Here is a 19,333-nt window from a genome sequence, read left to right as displayed (position 1 = left end):
AAAGTTATTGTTATGTAATTAAGTTCAAACAATGTGTTTTTATGATTAAAAAGAACTATGGATAATTGTTTCTGATAAAATTTCTTGATATAGCAGGAAGCACATTTTATTTTTTACTGTTATACAACAGAATATTCTTATTAAAAAGTAATCTATCGGCAAAAAGAGGATTAAATATTATCTTCAAAGTGATAACCCTGAAGCTTTTATCTAAAACACAGAATCTCAAAACGCCATTAATAAAATATTTTCTACTTTTTAAATTCTCAATAATTCCTATAAAAATACTTAAAACAATTTTCGCTTAATTTTTTTAATGCATGTACAAATACAATGAAAATTTCATTAGTTAGTACTTATTAATTAGTAGCACTAAGCGCATTTTTTAGTATAAATACTTTTAAGAAAAGTATATTTTAGTATGATGTACCATTTCGAAGTTGAAAATGCTTTAAGAAAGGCCATTAACAAAAGATTACGTACTTATAACAAAATGTATACTGATAAAAAATATATATATTGATTGTATGCTTATAGCAAAATATGTATTGATTTTATGCTTATAACAAAAAGATATTTTTTTTAAAAAATCACTAACATAAAATATAATCGCAAATAATAGCGTATTACTGGACTTACATTAAGGACATTAGTTCCTCGGGGTATCAATCTTCAATCGTTTGTTTTATTTGAAAAGGAAATCTACAAAATAAAAATCAAAAATTAGTTTTATCGTATAAAACAATAAGTAAAGCACAAATAAAAATGAATGAATTAATTGAAAAAGATTGAATTAATTGAAAAAGATGAAAGTACGATGCGCTTGTTCTATTTGCAATTATTTGACAATAAAAGATTAGATGAATTTATTTTAAAGCAATTGTGCCAACGAATTAAAATTTTTTATGAAAAAAACTCTTTTATTAGTAGTTTTTAATTATGTTTTGAAACTATATCCATCTGTATTAATATTTACAATAATTCATTTTCATACTTTTCTTATGTAAAGGATAAATATATTTATATTTATATTTAGTTTTAGTAATACACAAGAAAACAGTACAAGTATATGTGTCGTAGTCCGTTTTTTTTTCTTTAAAAATATTAATGATGTAATAAAATGTATTAACTTTCCAGCAAGTACGTCTCTCCTACAAACTAGATAACGCTAATATCAAATGTGAATTCATATTTCAAAGATTTAAATCTCATTGTTAATACCCTAATGTTATTAATTATAATTGATTCAAACATGTTTTACTTAATATAATGCAATTTGATGTCGATAAAGCCCTTGGGATTGAAAATGCATAATAAAATTCATTTCAAGTATATCTCTCACATATGAGTACCTGCTGAAAGATTACTAAAATATATCTCAATTTATATATTAATATTTATTTCCCAAATGTTGTAAGAAGTTGTAATCTGTCATTATGTTAATTAAAGCATAATTGCTTAATAAGTAATCTATATTTAAACGCAGGAAATATTTTATGAATTATCCGTATTCTATAACTCTCTTGTATTTGTCCTTGTTTTTATTTTAGTAGCTTTACAAAATGCGAAATCATTCTATGAAATAAAAGTGCTCAATGCATTTTATGCGTCTGTTTTCCTTTTCAGAATATGACATTTCAATTTATATTGTTCTTTTGTTTTATTACCCAGACATCAAATTGATTGAAGTAAAACATTTTAATATTTTTATTTCATTTTCCTGTGTGATAAAATGTTGTCCTGTATTGTTGTTTCATGCTTAAACCGCAGACAGCGTTTTTTTGTAAGAATGATTCTAATTTGATTTTATAAATGTTTTCTTACAGTGCTAAAATGGAAATGTCTGCTATTTCCATCACAATGTCTGAAAAATTCTGTGCTACGTTTTTCTAGTATTTCAAGTGCTATCTTTTTTTAAATATATATTCAATAATACTAAAGTATTTTTATGTTAATGTGCCAAAGTATAATATTGTAATGCATTTTTATATAAAATAAATATTTTTTTTACTTTTCTAGACCACGTCTATTTATTTTATACAGGTATATAAATTTAAAAAGAACAAAAACCCACCATATATATATATATATCTTCCCATTTAGGCCTCCATTCGAAACTACTCCAAAGAGTTGAAATAAGGGCAGGTTGTGACATTTCTCATCTAAAGTAGATATTAAATAATTAGTATGAGTGAAGAATTTTTCCTCATATCAAAAACGACTTTGTGAAGATAAGGCCCTGAGGTGATCTTTATTATTATTTAGACAAAAAGTCAAAACGCTAATGAAATTTGGGTTGGACCAAAAAAAAAAAAGAGAGAGAAAAAAAATAGTTCAGTTGCGAAATTCTGCAGATTGAATGAGGGCAGAGAAAAAAATATTACTAAACACAAGTAACTTTTTTTTGTCAATTTTAAAGGAAATAGCGTTTATTGCATCTTTCTGAAGAAGTGAGTTGTAACCAATGATTGTTTATGAAGAAGTGTAGGAAAAAGCGTTTATTGTATCTTTCTGAGGAAGCAAATCGTAACCAACGGTTGTTAATGATAAGTTTTCTTTCAAATCATATTTAAATGAATAAAAACACTTCTATGCAGTTAAATTCAAGAACAATTGAATTCGTAGTCATGTCACTATGAATACATAATGTACAAAATTTTAATTAAAATAGAGCAAAGTTTATAAGAGTAATCTATAATAACAGCGATTTCATTTTAGCAGCATGAGACAGTGAGGAATCATTAATGCGATCTTGGAGTTTTATTATTTTTTTATGTACTCAGTCACTTAATTGCATTATAATAGTTTTTCACGATTACAGTTACACAGTTAATTGTGAAAGTAAGAGGGCACAAGTAAACTTTGTATTAATAGAATGGAAAAATAAAACAACAGCTGATATTGCTTGATTAAAAACTTTATTCCCTTCAAAACTGTACAAATTGGAAAAAACAATCTACTATTTTTGAAGCGAAAGAAGTGTTTAATCAAGTAATATATTACAGTTTCAGTTTCTTGGAATTATTTAATTTAGTAACATTTTATAGTAAATATTAAAATCTAGATTACAAGGTTTAAATATTTAATGATGATTATCAAAAGCCTTCCAAACACACTATTTCTTCAATAATATTTCTTCTTCTATAAAACCATGTTTTTTAGTTCAATTATCGCACTTTTCAATTAGTATGGCAAAGGGATATTGAAATTGAATTACAAGCTTTATGATTCAATTTAAACAAAAATATATTTTCAACTTTATTTTCTCTTTATTCAAATTTTTCTTTGCGTATTTTACTCAATTCCACGATTGTCAAAAACTTTTATATCAAAACATACGAGAAAATACCCTGAAATGAAAGTTATTAAGACTTTTTCATTGAATTGTAGAATGAGACAGAGTAGCCCACTTTTGAGGTTCTGATTATTTTTCTTTAGAAATTTAAAAATCAATCTTCATTAAAAAATGTTCCTTTCCAAACATTTTAATCCATAATAATTATCATTTTTTTCTTAATTATAATAGACATCTCAAGGCTACTTGAACTCTCCACACTTTACCCTTCTACATGGTTCGGTAAATCATAATTTTCCATGGTCGGTAAATCATACTTTTCCATGGTTCGGTAAATCATACCTGTCCAAGGTTCGGTAAATCATACTTTTCCCCCAGGCAAGTATATACCAACTTCTCTTGAAACGTACAGCTTTGAGGAAAAAATTAGATTGGCTGAAGTCTTGGTAGTGGAATAAATAGTGGAGAAAATATGAAGACTGGAGAATTGGGTAAGTTTGAGAAGACTATTCTATTGACGTAAGTATAACAATTTCGAGTCACTATAACCCATAATGGATATCTGGAACCAATCAATTGGCTCAAATTTCCGAACATAAATTAAATTCAGTCTAATTTACTTATTTATTTGTACAATCATGTATGCTCTCTAAAGTTAAAAAAGAAAAGAAAAAAAAAGCTCTACCTTCTTTGTTCTTCAAAGAGTCCTTTTCGCTTGCGTTCTAACCTCAATTAAGAGCCATTTAATAAAGAAGTTATATATATTGGGTGTACAAATAAGTCCCCGCCACAAGATGGCGCTACCAGAAGGTTTTGTAGAAATTGACTGATGCTAAACGTCTTATTGTAAGTTTGGTTTATCTGGTAAGAATATAACCTTAAAGCATTAGTGATTCCGTATTAGCATTACGTAATTGTTTTAATGCAAAATTGTCAAGTTTTGTGCCAAATAAGCGACATTTGCGGGAACGTTTTATTTATTTCCTTAATTTGAGGAAATCTGCAGCTGAGGCTCATAGATTGCTTGGAGAAGCATGTGGTGAGGCTGCTTTAAATGAGAGAAGTTGCCGTGAGTGGTTTAAAACGGCTAGTTTGACGTAGGAGACAAAGAACGCAGTGGAAGGCCGAAATTGTAGGAAGACAAGGAATTGGAAGAATTATTGGAAGAAAATTCGTTCCAAAAGCAAAAAGGACTTGCTATTACATTACAAGTGCCTCAGCAAGTAATTTCACATCGTTGGCGATGATCCAAAAACAAGAAGACTGGGTTTCATACGAACTGAAGCCAAGAGACATTAAACGTCGATTTTTCATGATTTTTTTTTTCTATTTGAAAACACTTCAATGGGAAGTCTTCACCAAACCTTGTCCCTTCAGATTATTACCTATTCCGGTCGATGCCACATGATCTGTCTGAGCAGAAATTTACATCATTTGAAGAAACCAAGGAATGAGTCGATTCGTGGATATGCTCGAAAGAAGAAAAGTTCTTCCAACGTGATATCCGAATGCTCCCAAAAAGATGGAGGAAAGTAATGTCTAGAAAGGGAGAATACTTTGAATATAAAATAATGTACTGTTTTTTCACACTAATTTTTGATAGAAAACGGCAAAAACTTATTTGTTACTCCCAATATTTAAAATAACTTTTCTACCAAATGACTCTAGTTAAACTAAGTTTAAAAACAGACCACCATAGGTTTCGTAAGATATCATAGTAAGAATTTTGCCTACGCTAAAATTATAACATTAAAATTAATAAAAGGCACAATTCAGTCGGAAAATGAAATCAGTAACCAAATAAAAACTAGTTATATAACAAAATTAGTAACATAAGAAATAGAACAAAAGCACAATTAACATAATTCTGATATCATAGTATAAATAACTAATTAAATGATCAGACTATTTATTAAATTTCTCTCAAATATTTAAAATTTAAAAAAAAATCAATAAAATATATAATCCCTTTTTAAGTACGCATAAAATATTAATCAAGATGTATATAATTATTTGGCTATTGACTAAATTTCGATTTTAAACGTATATTTAAAAAATTCAAGGATACAGTTCTAAGATAAAATTCCTTAACCTATAACATAACAGTCTATAGAGGTATAAAGATTCTTTAAAGATAAGAAAACTGAAATAGGATTAAAAATTTAATATATAGTAATCGAAACAAACTTTAAACTTAATTGAATCAGTGGAGAAAAATAAAAATGTAGGAGTAGGACTTTGCACATTTCTAGAATATTCCAAAAAGTTTATAACAAATTCATGAATAAATCAATATGTTTCTATACCATTCCAACTTATTATTTTAATTACTGCAAAGCAACTACATTTTCTTTATTAATGAATGAATAAATATCTGTATTTATATAAAACAAAAGAAAGAAAAATAAAAACTTTACCAGTGTAAACTGGTAAAGTCCAGTTAAGTCAAACTAATTTTTGATGGAGAATGCCACTCGAAATCGTTTAAAATAACAAATTTTATTAATTGTTTGCGTACAACAACGGTGGCGATCTGATGAGTTTTGTGTAGCATAATATTTTTGACTGTATTGGTAATATGTATATTTTTTATGTGGAGATAAAAATTTTATAAATATTGTCTGCAAACGATTACTAAAAAAAAAAATAAACGGTTTTTCTTTCTTTTTTTTTTAATTATTATTATTAAGTGCATGAAAAATAAAACTCTTAGCGTAAAAAAGTTTACCTTTCGTATTTCATTTAAAATTAAATAAAAATATTACTACAAAAATTTTCTAAAATTTTTTGGAAATGCAGTTATAAGTGGCATAATAATAAAATAAATACATCAAAATTCTAAAATATACTGTTAGACGAAAATTCTATTAAATTTAATCTATAATACTTTAATCAAATTTTTTAATGGCAGATGGCGCTCAAGTGAGAACGTTGGTGTTTTTGATTTTTATAGTAGGCGTGGCTCTAGCAGCCTTTGAACTCTTCAACTCAACTAGGCAGATCTTCTGTTTGTTGTGTTTCCGTATTTTCAATTTTCAGTTTCCTTGCTGGAGTTGAACCTCATGATGAACAGTTTGCACCCTCTCTTATCCCGTGTTATAAATTTTTTTAACTATTGTCAAGATCCTTATCTCGTTTCCCGCTTTCAAAACTTTTTCGGTGTGTATCGCATCGATTCAAACACAAATGGGAATTTAAAATACAATTCAAGCAAAGACAAACAAGCAAATCAGTCACCAAAATCCAATTGTAAGATATTAACGATTAAATATGACTTCATGGACTGTGAAAATATCTTCCGCCACAGAAAAACGTTGTCCAGTGGGTCTGAAAATAGTAAAACTAGTCCAGTTACTTCCGATGGAGAAGAAATGTCCTCAGATGGTGATTCTGATTTCGAATATTCCGTGAAATGTCGAATCGAAAATAGCTTTTGGTATTTTTTCTTTAGTTTCGGAGCTGGTCTCGGATATGAAATGTTCTATGCCAGTTTTTTTCCATTCTGGATATGGAACATCGATGGTGCAGTGTGTAGAAGAGTTATCAATGTGTGGGTCTTGATTATGTATGTTGGCCAAGCAATGAAAGATATCATTTGTTGGCCAAGACCTGCAGCTCCTCCTGTTATACATTTAGAGCCTCAGTATGTTATTGAATATGGCATGCCATCCACACATGCCATGGTTGGAGCAGCTGTGCCTTTCTCAATATTATATTTTACAATGTTCCGATACGAAGTATGAACTAAGCTTCATCAAAGATTTATAATATTTATTTCTTTTTTGTACAAAATCACATTTGTAAATTTTTATCTGATAAAGCAATTATTGTTCACCAACAGTTTATAAAGCACATCAAAACTAATCATGATAATCAAAGCCACTTCTTTAATTATGTTGCTTTTTTAAATGTTCAATTATTTACATACACAAAATAAACATAAGGGTTTTCTATATGTAAAATATATTAAAATAACAAACAAGTTATTTCTGTACAACAATAATTGATCCTTGAGTATTTTGTGTTGTATTATTTTATATAAAAATTTCAAGTGTTTTTCAAAAACAGGTCATAGAGTGTTTACATTTGCTTAAATTTAATTTTCTTTTATCACCTTTAAATATATTTTCAGTTGCAATAACTTAATATTTATGTTGTTTTACTGAAACAATTTGAAAAGTACTATCTAAAATAGATTTGAAAACTAATTTACTATAAATGTGACTTGAAGATTTTTGGTTGATCAGGATTTTTTGTGCAATATTTTATATTCATTTGTTATAAAGTATGCTATTAACACTTTTTGAAATTTTGGTAACAATTTTTTTGAATGAATCTGTTCAATCATATTTATATTCTGGAGAAAAGGAGATTCTTTTAAAATACTAACTAATGACCTTTATTCTCTATTTAATATTGGCACTTTTCTTTTTTTTCTGGAAAAAAAGATTTTCTGGTTTGTTAACCATTTTAAGTTATTTTTGTTTCCATAAAATATTTTGGTCCAATTTTCATTAAATATTATTGCTTTTCTGATTTATCTCTTTTTTTCCCCTCCTTCATGAAAGCAATTTTCCATGATCCACAATGGCTCAGTGGTTTAAGGCACTTAGCTATAAATGTGAAGGACTGAGGTTTGATGCTTAGTGGCAACTTGAAACCCCAGTAACTTCAACTTAATACAATCTTGTCTGGAAAGCAAAGGCGATTCAAGCGCAGCAAAAGCAATTTGAGTGCACCTCTAATTACATTGCCACAATTGCCTGTGCTGATTATATTGCCATTGGTGAAGAAATTATGGAATTTAAACCCTTATGACCTTCCCTGGCCTGCAACATTGTCCTTTAATTATCAATAACAAAATGAATACTTTTGCCTGAAATAAGTCATTGAAAATTCGGCAATTTTGTTGCCACGTTCATGAAAGAATATAAATTTTAGATTAGAAAATAAATAATGTTAAATTATAAAAAAAAAAAGAAATGACAAGAAGTTTGTAAAATTATATAAATGCAATTATGGTTAATTATAAATTTAAAACTACTATTGATGATTGAGCACATATTTTTTGACAGTATGAAATCTTAAACTTAACAGACATGTATATTCTCAGAAATGTTTTTCTAATATCTTTATTTAATTAATTTAGTAGCAACAATTAATTAATGTCATATATATTATAAATATATGCTGGTAATATTTATAATATGTGTTTAACTAAAAATATGCATTTACTTTATTTTATGTGTTTAACTAAAAATTTGCATTTGCTTTATTTTATGAAGATGGCTTATTTTCTTTATACCTATAGAGCCATAAGTTATGAATTGATTTATTTTTCTACCACTATGTAAATAATATTTTCTCTGTATTGTATCAACCTTAATTTTCTTATTTAAACCAAATTATAATGGCATTTAACACTGAGAAATAAACTTGTTAGTCAGCAAATTAAATATGTTTGAACTGCTTATTAGTTGAAATTTAGCATTTTACTCATATATATAGTTTGTATAATGTATAACACACGTTATTTGACTGCTTGTTAAAAAACTAATTACTTCATTGAAAATCGTTATTTATCTTATTTTCTGGTATTCTCTTGATTAGCATAAAGGAATATTTGCTTTTATTGAAATATAAGAGCCTGCTTATCAGTTTAGCATAAGTTAGACCTGACTTAGCAGTTTGTTTAAGTTATTAAATAATATTACAACTGTAATTTTAAATTATAGCTGCACCATTAAGGAGGAAAAAAAAGAAAGAAATTTTAGAAACTATTGCATGTACCTTATTTAATCTTAGCTAATACTATATTTATATATGCTTTTATTTCAAGAAATGTAATGTATACTTTTTATATTTTCAGTATAGAGTAATTATTGGTATTTTATTGGCAATATTCTGGTGTGTTCTAGTGTGCTGCAGCCGTTTGTATATGGGAATGCATACAGTACTGGTACGCATATTTAATACTATCTCTTACTTATATTGTTCTGAGTTAAAATGGCTAACGTTGTTTTTTAAATCTTCTTGCCTTTTTATCTGTTATGTGCATTTTTCTCACTCAATTAAAACATACTTTTGTGTGATTTCTTTTTAGGATGAAACTATATTGTTGCTGTATGATTTATGCTTTTGTATTGTTTTATTGCATGCATTGGAGAATGTCTGAGATATTTTTAAAAAATTTACTTCGATAAAGAACTATTAGTTTCTTTTAAAATTTAAAACAAAATTGCAGTTATTATAAACCATTGGTATAGATTTAAGTTTGCATAAGGGAAGAACCTTATTATCAAATTAAGAATATGCTACAGGAAGTTTTCATGTATTAGGTTTTCTCAGCCTAACCATCTAAGTTTTTTTTTCTGGAATTTTTGATAGATTTGCTCCTTATCAAACTATTTTTTTATTTTATTAAATAAATGAAATTATTTTTTAATTCAAATTATTATGCTCAGTAAAAACAGCATTATTTTTAAGCATGGGAATAAAAAGATGTGAAAAAATTTCATAACTTCTAATAACATGCAGACATGTATTAAAAAGAATTCAAATGTTAGAAAACTTTTAACATTAAATAATTTGATTGAAAAGTGTATACTGAACTCTGGTGTGTACTTAAAAATTTAGTTTTGTCTCAAAATAAATGTTATTTTTAGCTTTAAAAAAAATTTTGCATTTAAAAGTTGTGAAATTTCAGGAATCCTCTAAAAAATAGATTAACTAGTTTATTGAGAGAAGTAGTTAGGGAATTAAACTCAAGAGACTTTTCACTGCTTCCTCTGTTGTAGCAGGGAAAAGTTTCATTAGGTAATGAATAATTAAATTTTTTCTTCTTCTTTTGGTAAAGATTTGTATTAACCCTTATTCCACTCACTCCTATATTTTTTCTTTTCTATAATTTAAAGATAACAAATCCTAAAAACTTGTATCCCTTTTCAAAATGATGTAGTGATATATTTTAAGCTCAAAAGATTTAAATTTTTTGATGAATTTTTTGATGATATGTTAATAACAGTTTAAATTAGTTTTATTCTTAATGAAGAGTGTAGTAGGGTCAAAACATGCCTGAATGACATTCTGGTACTTTTTTTAGAGGTGGAACGTGATTCCGTAACTTTAATAAACATATTACTAATTTTCACTTTATGAGCATAATTTCTTTTTGTATAATCTGCTTCTTTTACTCCCAAATTGAAGACTAATTTTGGTAAAGTGCTAAGTTTGAATAGATTAAGAGAAATGTGGTAGATTTAGACAATTAGTTGTTTGAAAAATTAATGTAACCCTAAATTTCTATTTTTGAACTATAGTTATGATATTTTATTTCCTAAAGCTGTTTCTAGTAATAGCGGTTGATTGAAAAAAAAAGTAATAATAATAGTCATATTATAAGTAATATTCATACAAATTTTTTCATACAGAAATTTTCAGTTAGCTCATTTTATGATATTCTTGAAATAGTTTCTTAATAGTTCTCTAATTCTTGTAATCATTTGTTTATTAAATCATACCATTGTAATAACACAATTTTTTTTGTCAAAAATTAATATGATTTATTCTATAATAATAGTCATATAAATTGTAGCATTAAATATATATGTGTTTTACTATTAATATGCAAACTATATAAATATTAATATGCTAACTATATTCAATTAATATAACATTGTATTGATATAGATTTTGTGATTAATATTTTTCTTCATGTTTGAAAATTTAATCAACTAGAGGGAACTTCTTTTTGGTGTTGCTTTCCTTTGAAATAAATTTCTATTTTATAAANTGAAGACTTAATTTTGTTAAAGTGCTAAGTTTAAATAGATTAAGAGAAATGTGTTAGATTTAGACAATTAATTCTTTGAAAAATTAATGTGACCCCAAATTTCTATTTTTGAACTGTAGTTATGATATTTTATTTCCTAAAGCTGTTTCTAGGAATAGCGGTTGATTGAAACAAAAATAATAATAATAGTCATATTATAAGTAATATTCATACAAATTTTTTCATACAGAAATTTTCAGTTAACTTATTTTATGATATTCTTGTAATAGTTTCTTTTTGTTCTCTAATTCTTGTAATAATTTGTTTATTAAATCATGCCATTGTAATAACAAAATTTTTTTAGAAAAATATGATTTATTCTAGGTAGATGTCATATAAATTGTAGCATTAAATATATATGTGTTTTACTATTATATTAATATGCAAAATATATTCAAGTAATATAACATTCTATTGATATAGATTTTGTGATTAATATTTTTCTTCATGTTTGAAAATTTAATCAACTAGAGGGAACTGCTTTTTGGTGTTGCTTTCCTTTGACATAAATTTCTATTTTATAAACAAAGCTCTGAAAAATAGATTAGAACAATTATACAGTTTTTTTTTATCACCATCATGGTTTTGTATTCTTGGTTTACTGTATTAAATCATTGAAAAGTACCTTTAAGCAAATCAAGCTTATTATGTTAAAGATATTTTAAATTTTAATTAAGCTTTTAATACGTCATTTTCAACATTTGAAAACGAACTGCTAGAGTACATTACATGGACATAAAAAAATTATCAATTTATCTTACTTTGAATTTCAATTCACATTAATTACCCTATTTTTAATGGGAATATTTTCAGAAAACAATTTTTTATGTTGCTCTAGCAATGTACTAAAATATTATTTTAATTTAGTGTTTCTAAATTGTATCACTTTAATGAACTTTAAATACAAAAAAAAAAATGTATTGCTATTGTTCTATTTATTGCTAGAAAAAAAACCCGAAATACGATTATTACTAATTTATATACATGTCTACAAGCTCTAACATATACATGTCTCTAATTTAACAGGTCCCATGTGTTCCAGGAAGAACAAAAAATAATAATTGGTTTATTATTTTAAAATCCATTATATAAAACATTGTGATTATTACTATAACAAGATATTTTTCTTAAACTCCTTGAAAATCCTTTTATCGAATGTATTTGACTGTTTGTTAAAATTTTATTCTTTTCAAAAATATTTTGAAACATCCATAATCAAAATTTTATCTTGTTAAACAATGAAGAAAAATAAATAATGTTAGGTTACTTATCTGCCGATCTTGCCAAGAATCACACAACTAGTTAATTAGAAATTGTGGATGGCTATTGTCCAGTATTGTTATTTCGATTTGATTTTTGAAATCTATATATTTTACAAAACTAATTTTCTATTTTTTAAATAATATTTTCCATGGTAGAGATTACATTACTATTTTTTTTAAAAAATTTCAAAATATCATTCATTGCATGTTATTGTTAGAAATAACTATACAAATTTTTTTATGGAAGAAAAAAGATACTTTTTATTAATGTACCATGTACCTATTAATAGGCTTTAAAATTTAAATACTGATTAACCAATTTTTTTTCAGTATTAAATCTTATACTACTGGATGGTAAAGTAAAGTACATATATTTTTAATTAAGGTTTCAAAAATCTTTTTCTACTTTAGCCTAAATCATTCTGATTGGTTGCGCCACTTGTTACAAGAGTAAAATTATTCTCAAGATTGATTAGCATAACTTTTAAAACTGCAAACAAATTATACGCTTTATTAATTTAAAAATTATTATTTCAAACAAATTATTTCACTTGGTTTCTAAAAATGCTTTTAGCCAATACAGTCAGATCATTAAATAATTAATATCTGCTCACCCAAGAAAATGTTTATTCGGTGTATCTTTCAGTTAATTTGTTTACTGATTATTTTTTATTATTAATATTTAGAGCTTTATTAATTAAAGCTAGCAAGAGTATTTTTTTTATCTAAGTTGGGACAGTTCGAATGAAACTGCTCATTCTTTTTTTCTTCTGATTTTTTTTATTTTTTCTGGGTTTTTTTTTCTTTATATTTCTTTATCACTACGCTTGGCAGTTTTTCAAATCATTAATAAACATGAATTATATGCTTTTGATTTTCAAATACTTTACTTTTATATATATATATATATATATATATATAGAATAATTAAATATAAAAGAATTAATTGTAAATAAATTTACTTAGAAAAATATTTCTTTGTTAATTTATATAATTTTTACCATGTGCAAATCCATTTCTGGAAAATCCGTGGCTGAAACTATGTGCAAAGCAGACAAATCATGTTTCTTTCTCTTTTTCTCTTTTATTTCTTTCTTAAATAAATGCTAATTTTCTAAAATCATTAATTGTCAACCTCTTTAAATTATCCAATATAGTATTACCTTGNGGATTTTTATCTTAATAATTTTAATTTCTTTTTCAGGATATAATTGGTGGTCTCTGTTTAGTTGCTGTACTTATGGTTATAATCTTGCCATTCTCAGATTATATTGACCATTTCCAGTTAACAAATAAATTCTCACCTCTCATCACTATAGCCTTTATGCTTTTCTTGCAAGTCACATATCCGAAAACAACTCGTTGGACACCAGCACGAGGTGACACCGCTGTAATCATGGGCACTGGTACTGGATTTGCTCTAGGATCCTGGCTTAATTACAGTCTGGGAGTTATTCGCGGACCTCCTATACCTCCTCCTTACAGTATATTGTGGCCTGGCTATAAAGTTTTTGGATTGGCTCTTTTGAGAGCCATGATTGGTATTTCATGTATCATTGCAACTCGTGCATTTTTTAACAGCATAACTTATGGTCTCTTGTGTTACGTTATGAGAGTGGATCCCAGAGATCTCAAGTCAAGACAAAAATTGCTTGTGGAGATTCCATCCAAATTTTTAACGTACACAGCTATAGGTTTTGTTATTACTTATGTCTCACCCTTTGTGTTTAGACTTCTAAATATCGAACGGCTAACTATGTTTACTGAAGTGTGACCAGAATCAAAATATTAAGCTTTTAATTTATTATAGACATTTTGATCACAGTAGGCGTGATAGTCTGTAACACGTAAATAATGCTTTACATTTTTAGTCTTGTCATGTTTGTTGAAAGAACAAAATATAAAGCTTTAATTTATCACTTACCTTTTAATGACAGTTGATGTGATAGCCTATAACATTATATTTTAAAGCATTATATTTTTAGTTTTATCACATTTCTACATTTATTGAAATTTGACTAGAATTAAAATATAAAGCATTAATTTATGATATTTTTGAAGATGTTAAATTTATTGTTAAATTTAACTTACCCAAAATGTTATCTTTGTTGAGCTATCTAAATATACTTAAAGTTTTCTATGATTAATATTGAATATTACTCTTTGATAAAACAAATTTCAGCTACAGGCTGTAAGAAAGTAATGACTTCTAAATACATTTATATATTTTATTTATTGACTTTTAAATGCTTTTGTATGTTTAGAAACATTCGTCAATATTTACCAATTTTTATCTAATTTATTTGAATTTAAGAACTAAATTTTATTCTACATTGATAATCAAAATATTAATTTATATTACAAAAAAAAGCTTTTGGAATTTTATTTGTAAATTTCTTATTTGAATTTAAAAACTTAATTTTATTCTACTTTTATTTTTATGTAAATTTTCTCTTTAATTTATAATCTTTTTAGTGAATAACGGTATAGATACTTGTTTGTTTTACCACATTAAAGAACATTACATCTTTGTAATTAATGCTTGGAATTTTTTATTCCTAGAAACTGTCAAAAGTTGAATCCTTCTTTATTTTAAGTGGAATCCTTTTAAATTTTTACCGAGAATAATTTTATTTAGATGAAGATAGTTAGTGTATTTGAAATTAAAATTTTTGAGATTTACATTTTGCGTATTGTGAACAAATATATTGAAAATCGTCCAATATTTGCCTTTTTTTTAAATGTATTTGAATTCTAAAATTTTTATGCAGGGAATATTTGCCAATTGCATGATGCATCAAAAATTTACATACTTTTTGCATCAAATTTATCTTTTAAATTTTGTAAAATAATATATTCATTCGAAAATTACTTTTTTCACTATATTTACTATTCATAATAAAGTAACAAGCAAAAAATTTAATTTTATGCAGAAACTTTTAGAGTTATTATAATACTTTATGCTAGCAGAACTTCTCATTTAGTGTGATTAGTACAAATGGATATCGCTGGCGAAATCTTTTGTTTTTGTTGTAAAATTATATCTTTTATTTTTTAGCTAACTATGTGTCTAGCTAATACTGCATTATGTGATAAATATGTGTTAAAATTTCAGTTTTTGTTATTGCATACATGTGGAACATTATTTGATCTCTGTGCCTTAAAAATATACATCTGTTCACAGAATGTGGTTTTAACATAACTACAAATTATATAATATTTTGATACTATATGTTTAAATGCAACACTTCATTTTGTTGGCAAATATTTGTCTCAACTTTTATCATGTACTTTTTGCCATTAACAATTAAAAATGTATTGTAATTAAAAGTTGCCAGAGCTGTAGTGATAAATTTTGCTTTGCAAACACTATTTTCAATTTTCAAAGTGGAAATGAAAATTCACATTTTCTTATTTCGTAATGGATCATTTATTTATGTTTCTTTTAAAGATCTTAGTTTCCTATAGATGGTTTATTAAATTATTAAATTGTTTAAAATCCTTTTTCTAGTCTTTTAAGCTTATCAAAAAGTGTAACAAAAATTAGACAAATGAAATTCATTTGCAAATGTATAATCTTATAGTTTTTGAAAATTTAATGGATTAAATGTTTTTTAACAGCTAAATTAAATTGTTTTAGCATTAAAACTATTTTATGGAAATAAAATTTTAACCACTAGTTTGTTGTTAATATTTAAAAGTCAAACTAGGTATTAGGGTGGAAAATTTTAGAGCCTATAGTATATAGTTGGTTAGATAACTTATGAAATGATTTATGTCTGTTTTCCGTATGTTTTTATGCAATGAAACTTTTAAGCGGGACAATCTTTCTAGAATGATTCCTTTCTTTAATGACTAGTTTTAACTACATCTTTTACTATATCAACTTAATGTCCTTAAGAAGAGAACAGACAGCTGTCTATGAATGACCAACAAATAGCCTTCCATTCAAAACTTTCTTGCGTTTTTACTGGCATTAAATACACTTGCAAAAAGTGCAAATACAACAAACTAAGATAATATTAATGAGGCAAACATAAGAATACTAATATACAAATAAATACAGTTCATCTTGCAACTATGTAAATAAATTTACAACAATTGCAAGAAAAGAATAAACAAAATGAAAAGTAATATTTTTTTAGTGATATAACTTTTTTTTATTTCAGAAATTAATAGTAGTTCAAAATTTGTTCTTTTACTCTACTAAAACCCCTGATCACTACAGTTTTGATTTAAATATATATGTAACATAAACAGCTTCTATTAATCTTTTTATGTTAGTTTCTTTGTTATGAAACTTCATCCTAATTAATCCTATATATTTAAAAAAAAAATTCCGTTAATTTTAAAAACATTTTGTTTCTGTTGTAGAAATGTGAAATTAAATACTATTACTATTATTTTTCTGCACATATTGAATTTGTATATTTTGCTATTATTACCATTACCATTATATAATATTATTACCATTATATTTATTTTTCTTTGCTTACATTCCAGCTGGATCTGGAAGAGAAAATATTTTTGAGATTTAGGAAATTTATATTAAATCATTAGGTTACTTTCTCATTGTTAGTGGTATGCTAACTGCTCAACTTTCAACATATCTTGTTTACCTATGCCATTTTGTATTTAATTAATATTTACTACTGAATTTTTGTTATGCTTATTTGTATAAATTCTATTAAACGTATAATTTATGATGATATTTTTTACTCTGAAATGATATTAAAAAATATTTTTTTGTATTTATTTTCATTTTTTTTAAAAAGAAAAAGATCTGAAAAGTTATATTTCTTTTTCTCTGAGATGTTTATTTTGAACTATTATTTTATAAATTCCAATTGTGCCTAACTAATATCATCAAATATTGTGTATTTAAAATATAAACTTAAATGGAATGAAATATAATGCACTAGTTTTGACTGCTTTAAAAAAATCTTTATTCTACTTATTAATTTACTCATGTACATTAATCAGATGTTTATAGTATCCTAAAGCATATTTTCTAATAGCTTATAGTATCATAGAACATATTTCCCACTAGTTTATAGTGTCATAAAACATATTTTCTAATAGTTTTCTCCCTTTTGATTTGCGGATTTTTTTTTCCGACTGCTTAATTTTTATGTAATCTGTATACTTTTATTTTGCATTATTTAAAAATGCTATGAATTTGCTTATGCATTGTTTTTTTGTGAATAAAAAGCTGAACACAATTGGTTTTTGTTCTGTGATTGCTTTTCTTAAAGCTTAAAATATTAAATACATGAATCTAACATTTTCAAATTGTGAAAATTTTATATGAAAAAATAAATTCTTTTAAAACTCTTAATTTAAACTTTTCTTAGGCAAGTTATAGAATTTGAAAAAATTTACTTAACTGAATTTCTCTTTTAATAGCTTGAAAGTGGTATATATAAGTACATATAAATTGTATTCTCATTTATTTTATTTGTTCTTAAAAAAATTTTTCCTTATAATATTTTATTGTAGAAAATTGAAATAGATTCTTATAGTATTAAAAGCNAGCCTGTTTTTTTTTTTTTTTTGTTGCTATAAGTCATTGTATTTTTTAGCAATTAGTCACCATTTCCAAACACTGGGTGATCTAAATACATGAATCTAATATTCATATTGTAAAAATTTTTATGAAAAAATATCCTTTTAAAATTCTAATGTAAACTTTTCTTAGCCATGTAGTTTAAAATAATTTCACTGAATTTCTCTTATAAAAATCTGAAAGTGGCATAGCATATAAGTATGTAAAAACTGTTTTCTCTTTTATTTAATTTGTTCATTAGCGATGTTTCCTTGTAATATTTTATTGTGGAAAGTTAAAGTAAAAAGTTTTTTTTTTTAATCGGAGATAATTTTTTTTTTTTTGCAATAAGTTATTATATTTTTCATAATTAGTTATCCTTTTCTAGCACTGGTGACAGCAACTTTAAGTACTCAACTCAAAAGACAAAGTGTGCTGCCACATTTAATTTTACGAATAATGATTTAGGCCGAACTGTGGTGATTATAATCAGTTTTAGACAGGGTATTCTATTCAAAACAAATATGTATTTTAAAAAATAGAATTTAGAGTACAGTGAAACCTGCCAAGTTGACCACCCTTGTAAGTTTGGCACTTACATAAGTTGACCTCAATTATCAAGAACGGAATTTTTCCTATATAATATAAAGAAGCAAAACCTTTGTAACTTGACCACCTGTCTATCTTGTATGTTGACCACTGAAATAAGTCAATTTTGTCTAGGAGTATTATGAAATTCTATTCTAAAACCCTCATAAGTTGACCAGAAAAAAAAATTCAGAAAATTTTCTGTAATTTTGGCAATGTATGTTAAAATTTCACTTGTTTGGTGAAATAGTGTAAAAAGCTAATCTAAACCCTTTTGTGAGTTTACCATCAGGGGAAACTGTAAGTGGTCAGCTTTTGACCATTTCTTTCATCCGCTCATTGAAAACAGGTATGTTAGTTGAAAAGTTGCTCTTCCAGTTGCAATAGTGAGCATTTGAATAAATGAATGCTCTGAAATATACTTTGATCCTTTATTTATGGTCTTTGATCTTTAAGTGTAGTAAAGAAATTTTAAAGTGTTCAAATAATTTTATTTTGTTAAAGTTTTCAAATTACATGTTTTCGTGTTCTGATATTTTGAGAAATTATATTTATTAAACACTTCACATGCATAACTAACAAAATAATTTTTAAAACAAAAATTAGTTAAATATTAGAATTATATGTATCAAATTGAAGTTCATTCAGGTTTAAACACATTTCTTAAGATATTCATTTACATATTTTCTGAATAAAATTTTTAAGTCAAGTAAAAAAAAAATTAAATGTATAGCAACATGATATAGGAAACGAAAAAGTGAACAATGACCCACCCCCTCTATAAGTTGACCACTTGTCTAAGTTGACCACTA

The 19,333-nt window shown here is 25.8% G+C and overlaps 1 protein-coding gene and 1 long non-coding RNA gene across 2 annotated transcripts in view; one reads left to right on the top strand and one right to left on the bottom strand.

The window, feature by feature from the left end:
• The window catches only part of LOC139426296 (uncharacterized), a 119,189-nt gene extending 118,479 nt beyond the window's left edge, over positions 1-710 (bottom strand). Inside the window, exon 1 of the long non-coding RNA XR_011637518.1 lies at positions 640-710. This is a non-coding gene — a long non-coding RNA (uncharacterized lncRNA). The remainder of the gene's footprint in view (positions 1-639) is intronic.
• A 5,527-nt stretch (positions 711-6,237) lies between these two features.
• Positions 6,238-17,610, top strand: LOC107455069 (sphingosine-1-phosphate phosphatase 2). Its single transcript, XM_016072484.3, has 3 exons — positions 6,238-7,032; positions 9,165-9,254; positions 13,593-17,610. Exons 1-3 carry the CDS (start codon positions 6,358-6,360, stop codon positions 14,160-14,162), a joined length of 1,335 nt encoding a protein of 444 aa, XP_015927970.2. The 5' UTR covers positions 6,238-6,357; the 3' UTR covers positions 14,163-17,610.
• The last annotated feature ends 1,723 nt before the right edge of the window (positions 17,611-19,333 follow it).

This window comes from Parasteatoda tepidariorum, chromosome 8 (genome assembly GCF_043381705.1).
Source record: "Parasteatoda tepidariorum isolate YZ-2023 chromosome 8, CAS_Ptep_4.0, whole genome shotgun sequence".
Classification (NCBI taxonomy): domain Eukaryota; kingdom Metazoa; phylum Arthropoda; class Arachnida; order Araneae; family Theridiidae; genus Parasteatoda; species Parasteatoda tepidariorum.
This window is presented reverse-complemented; position numbering and strand designations above follow the sequence as displayed.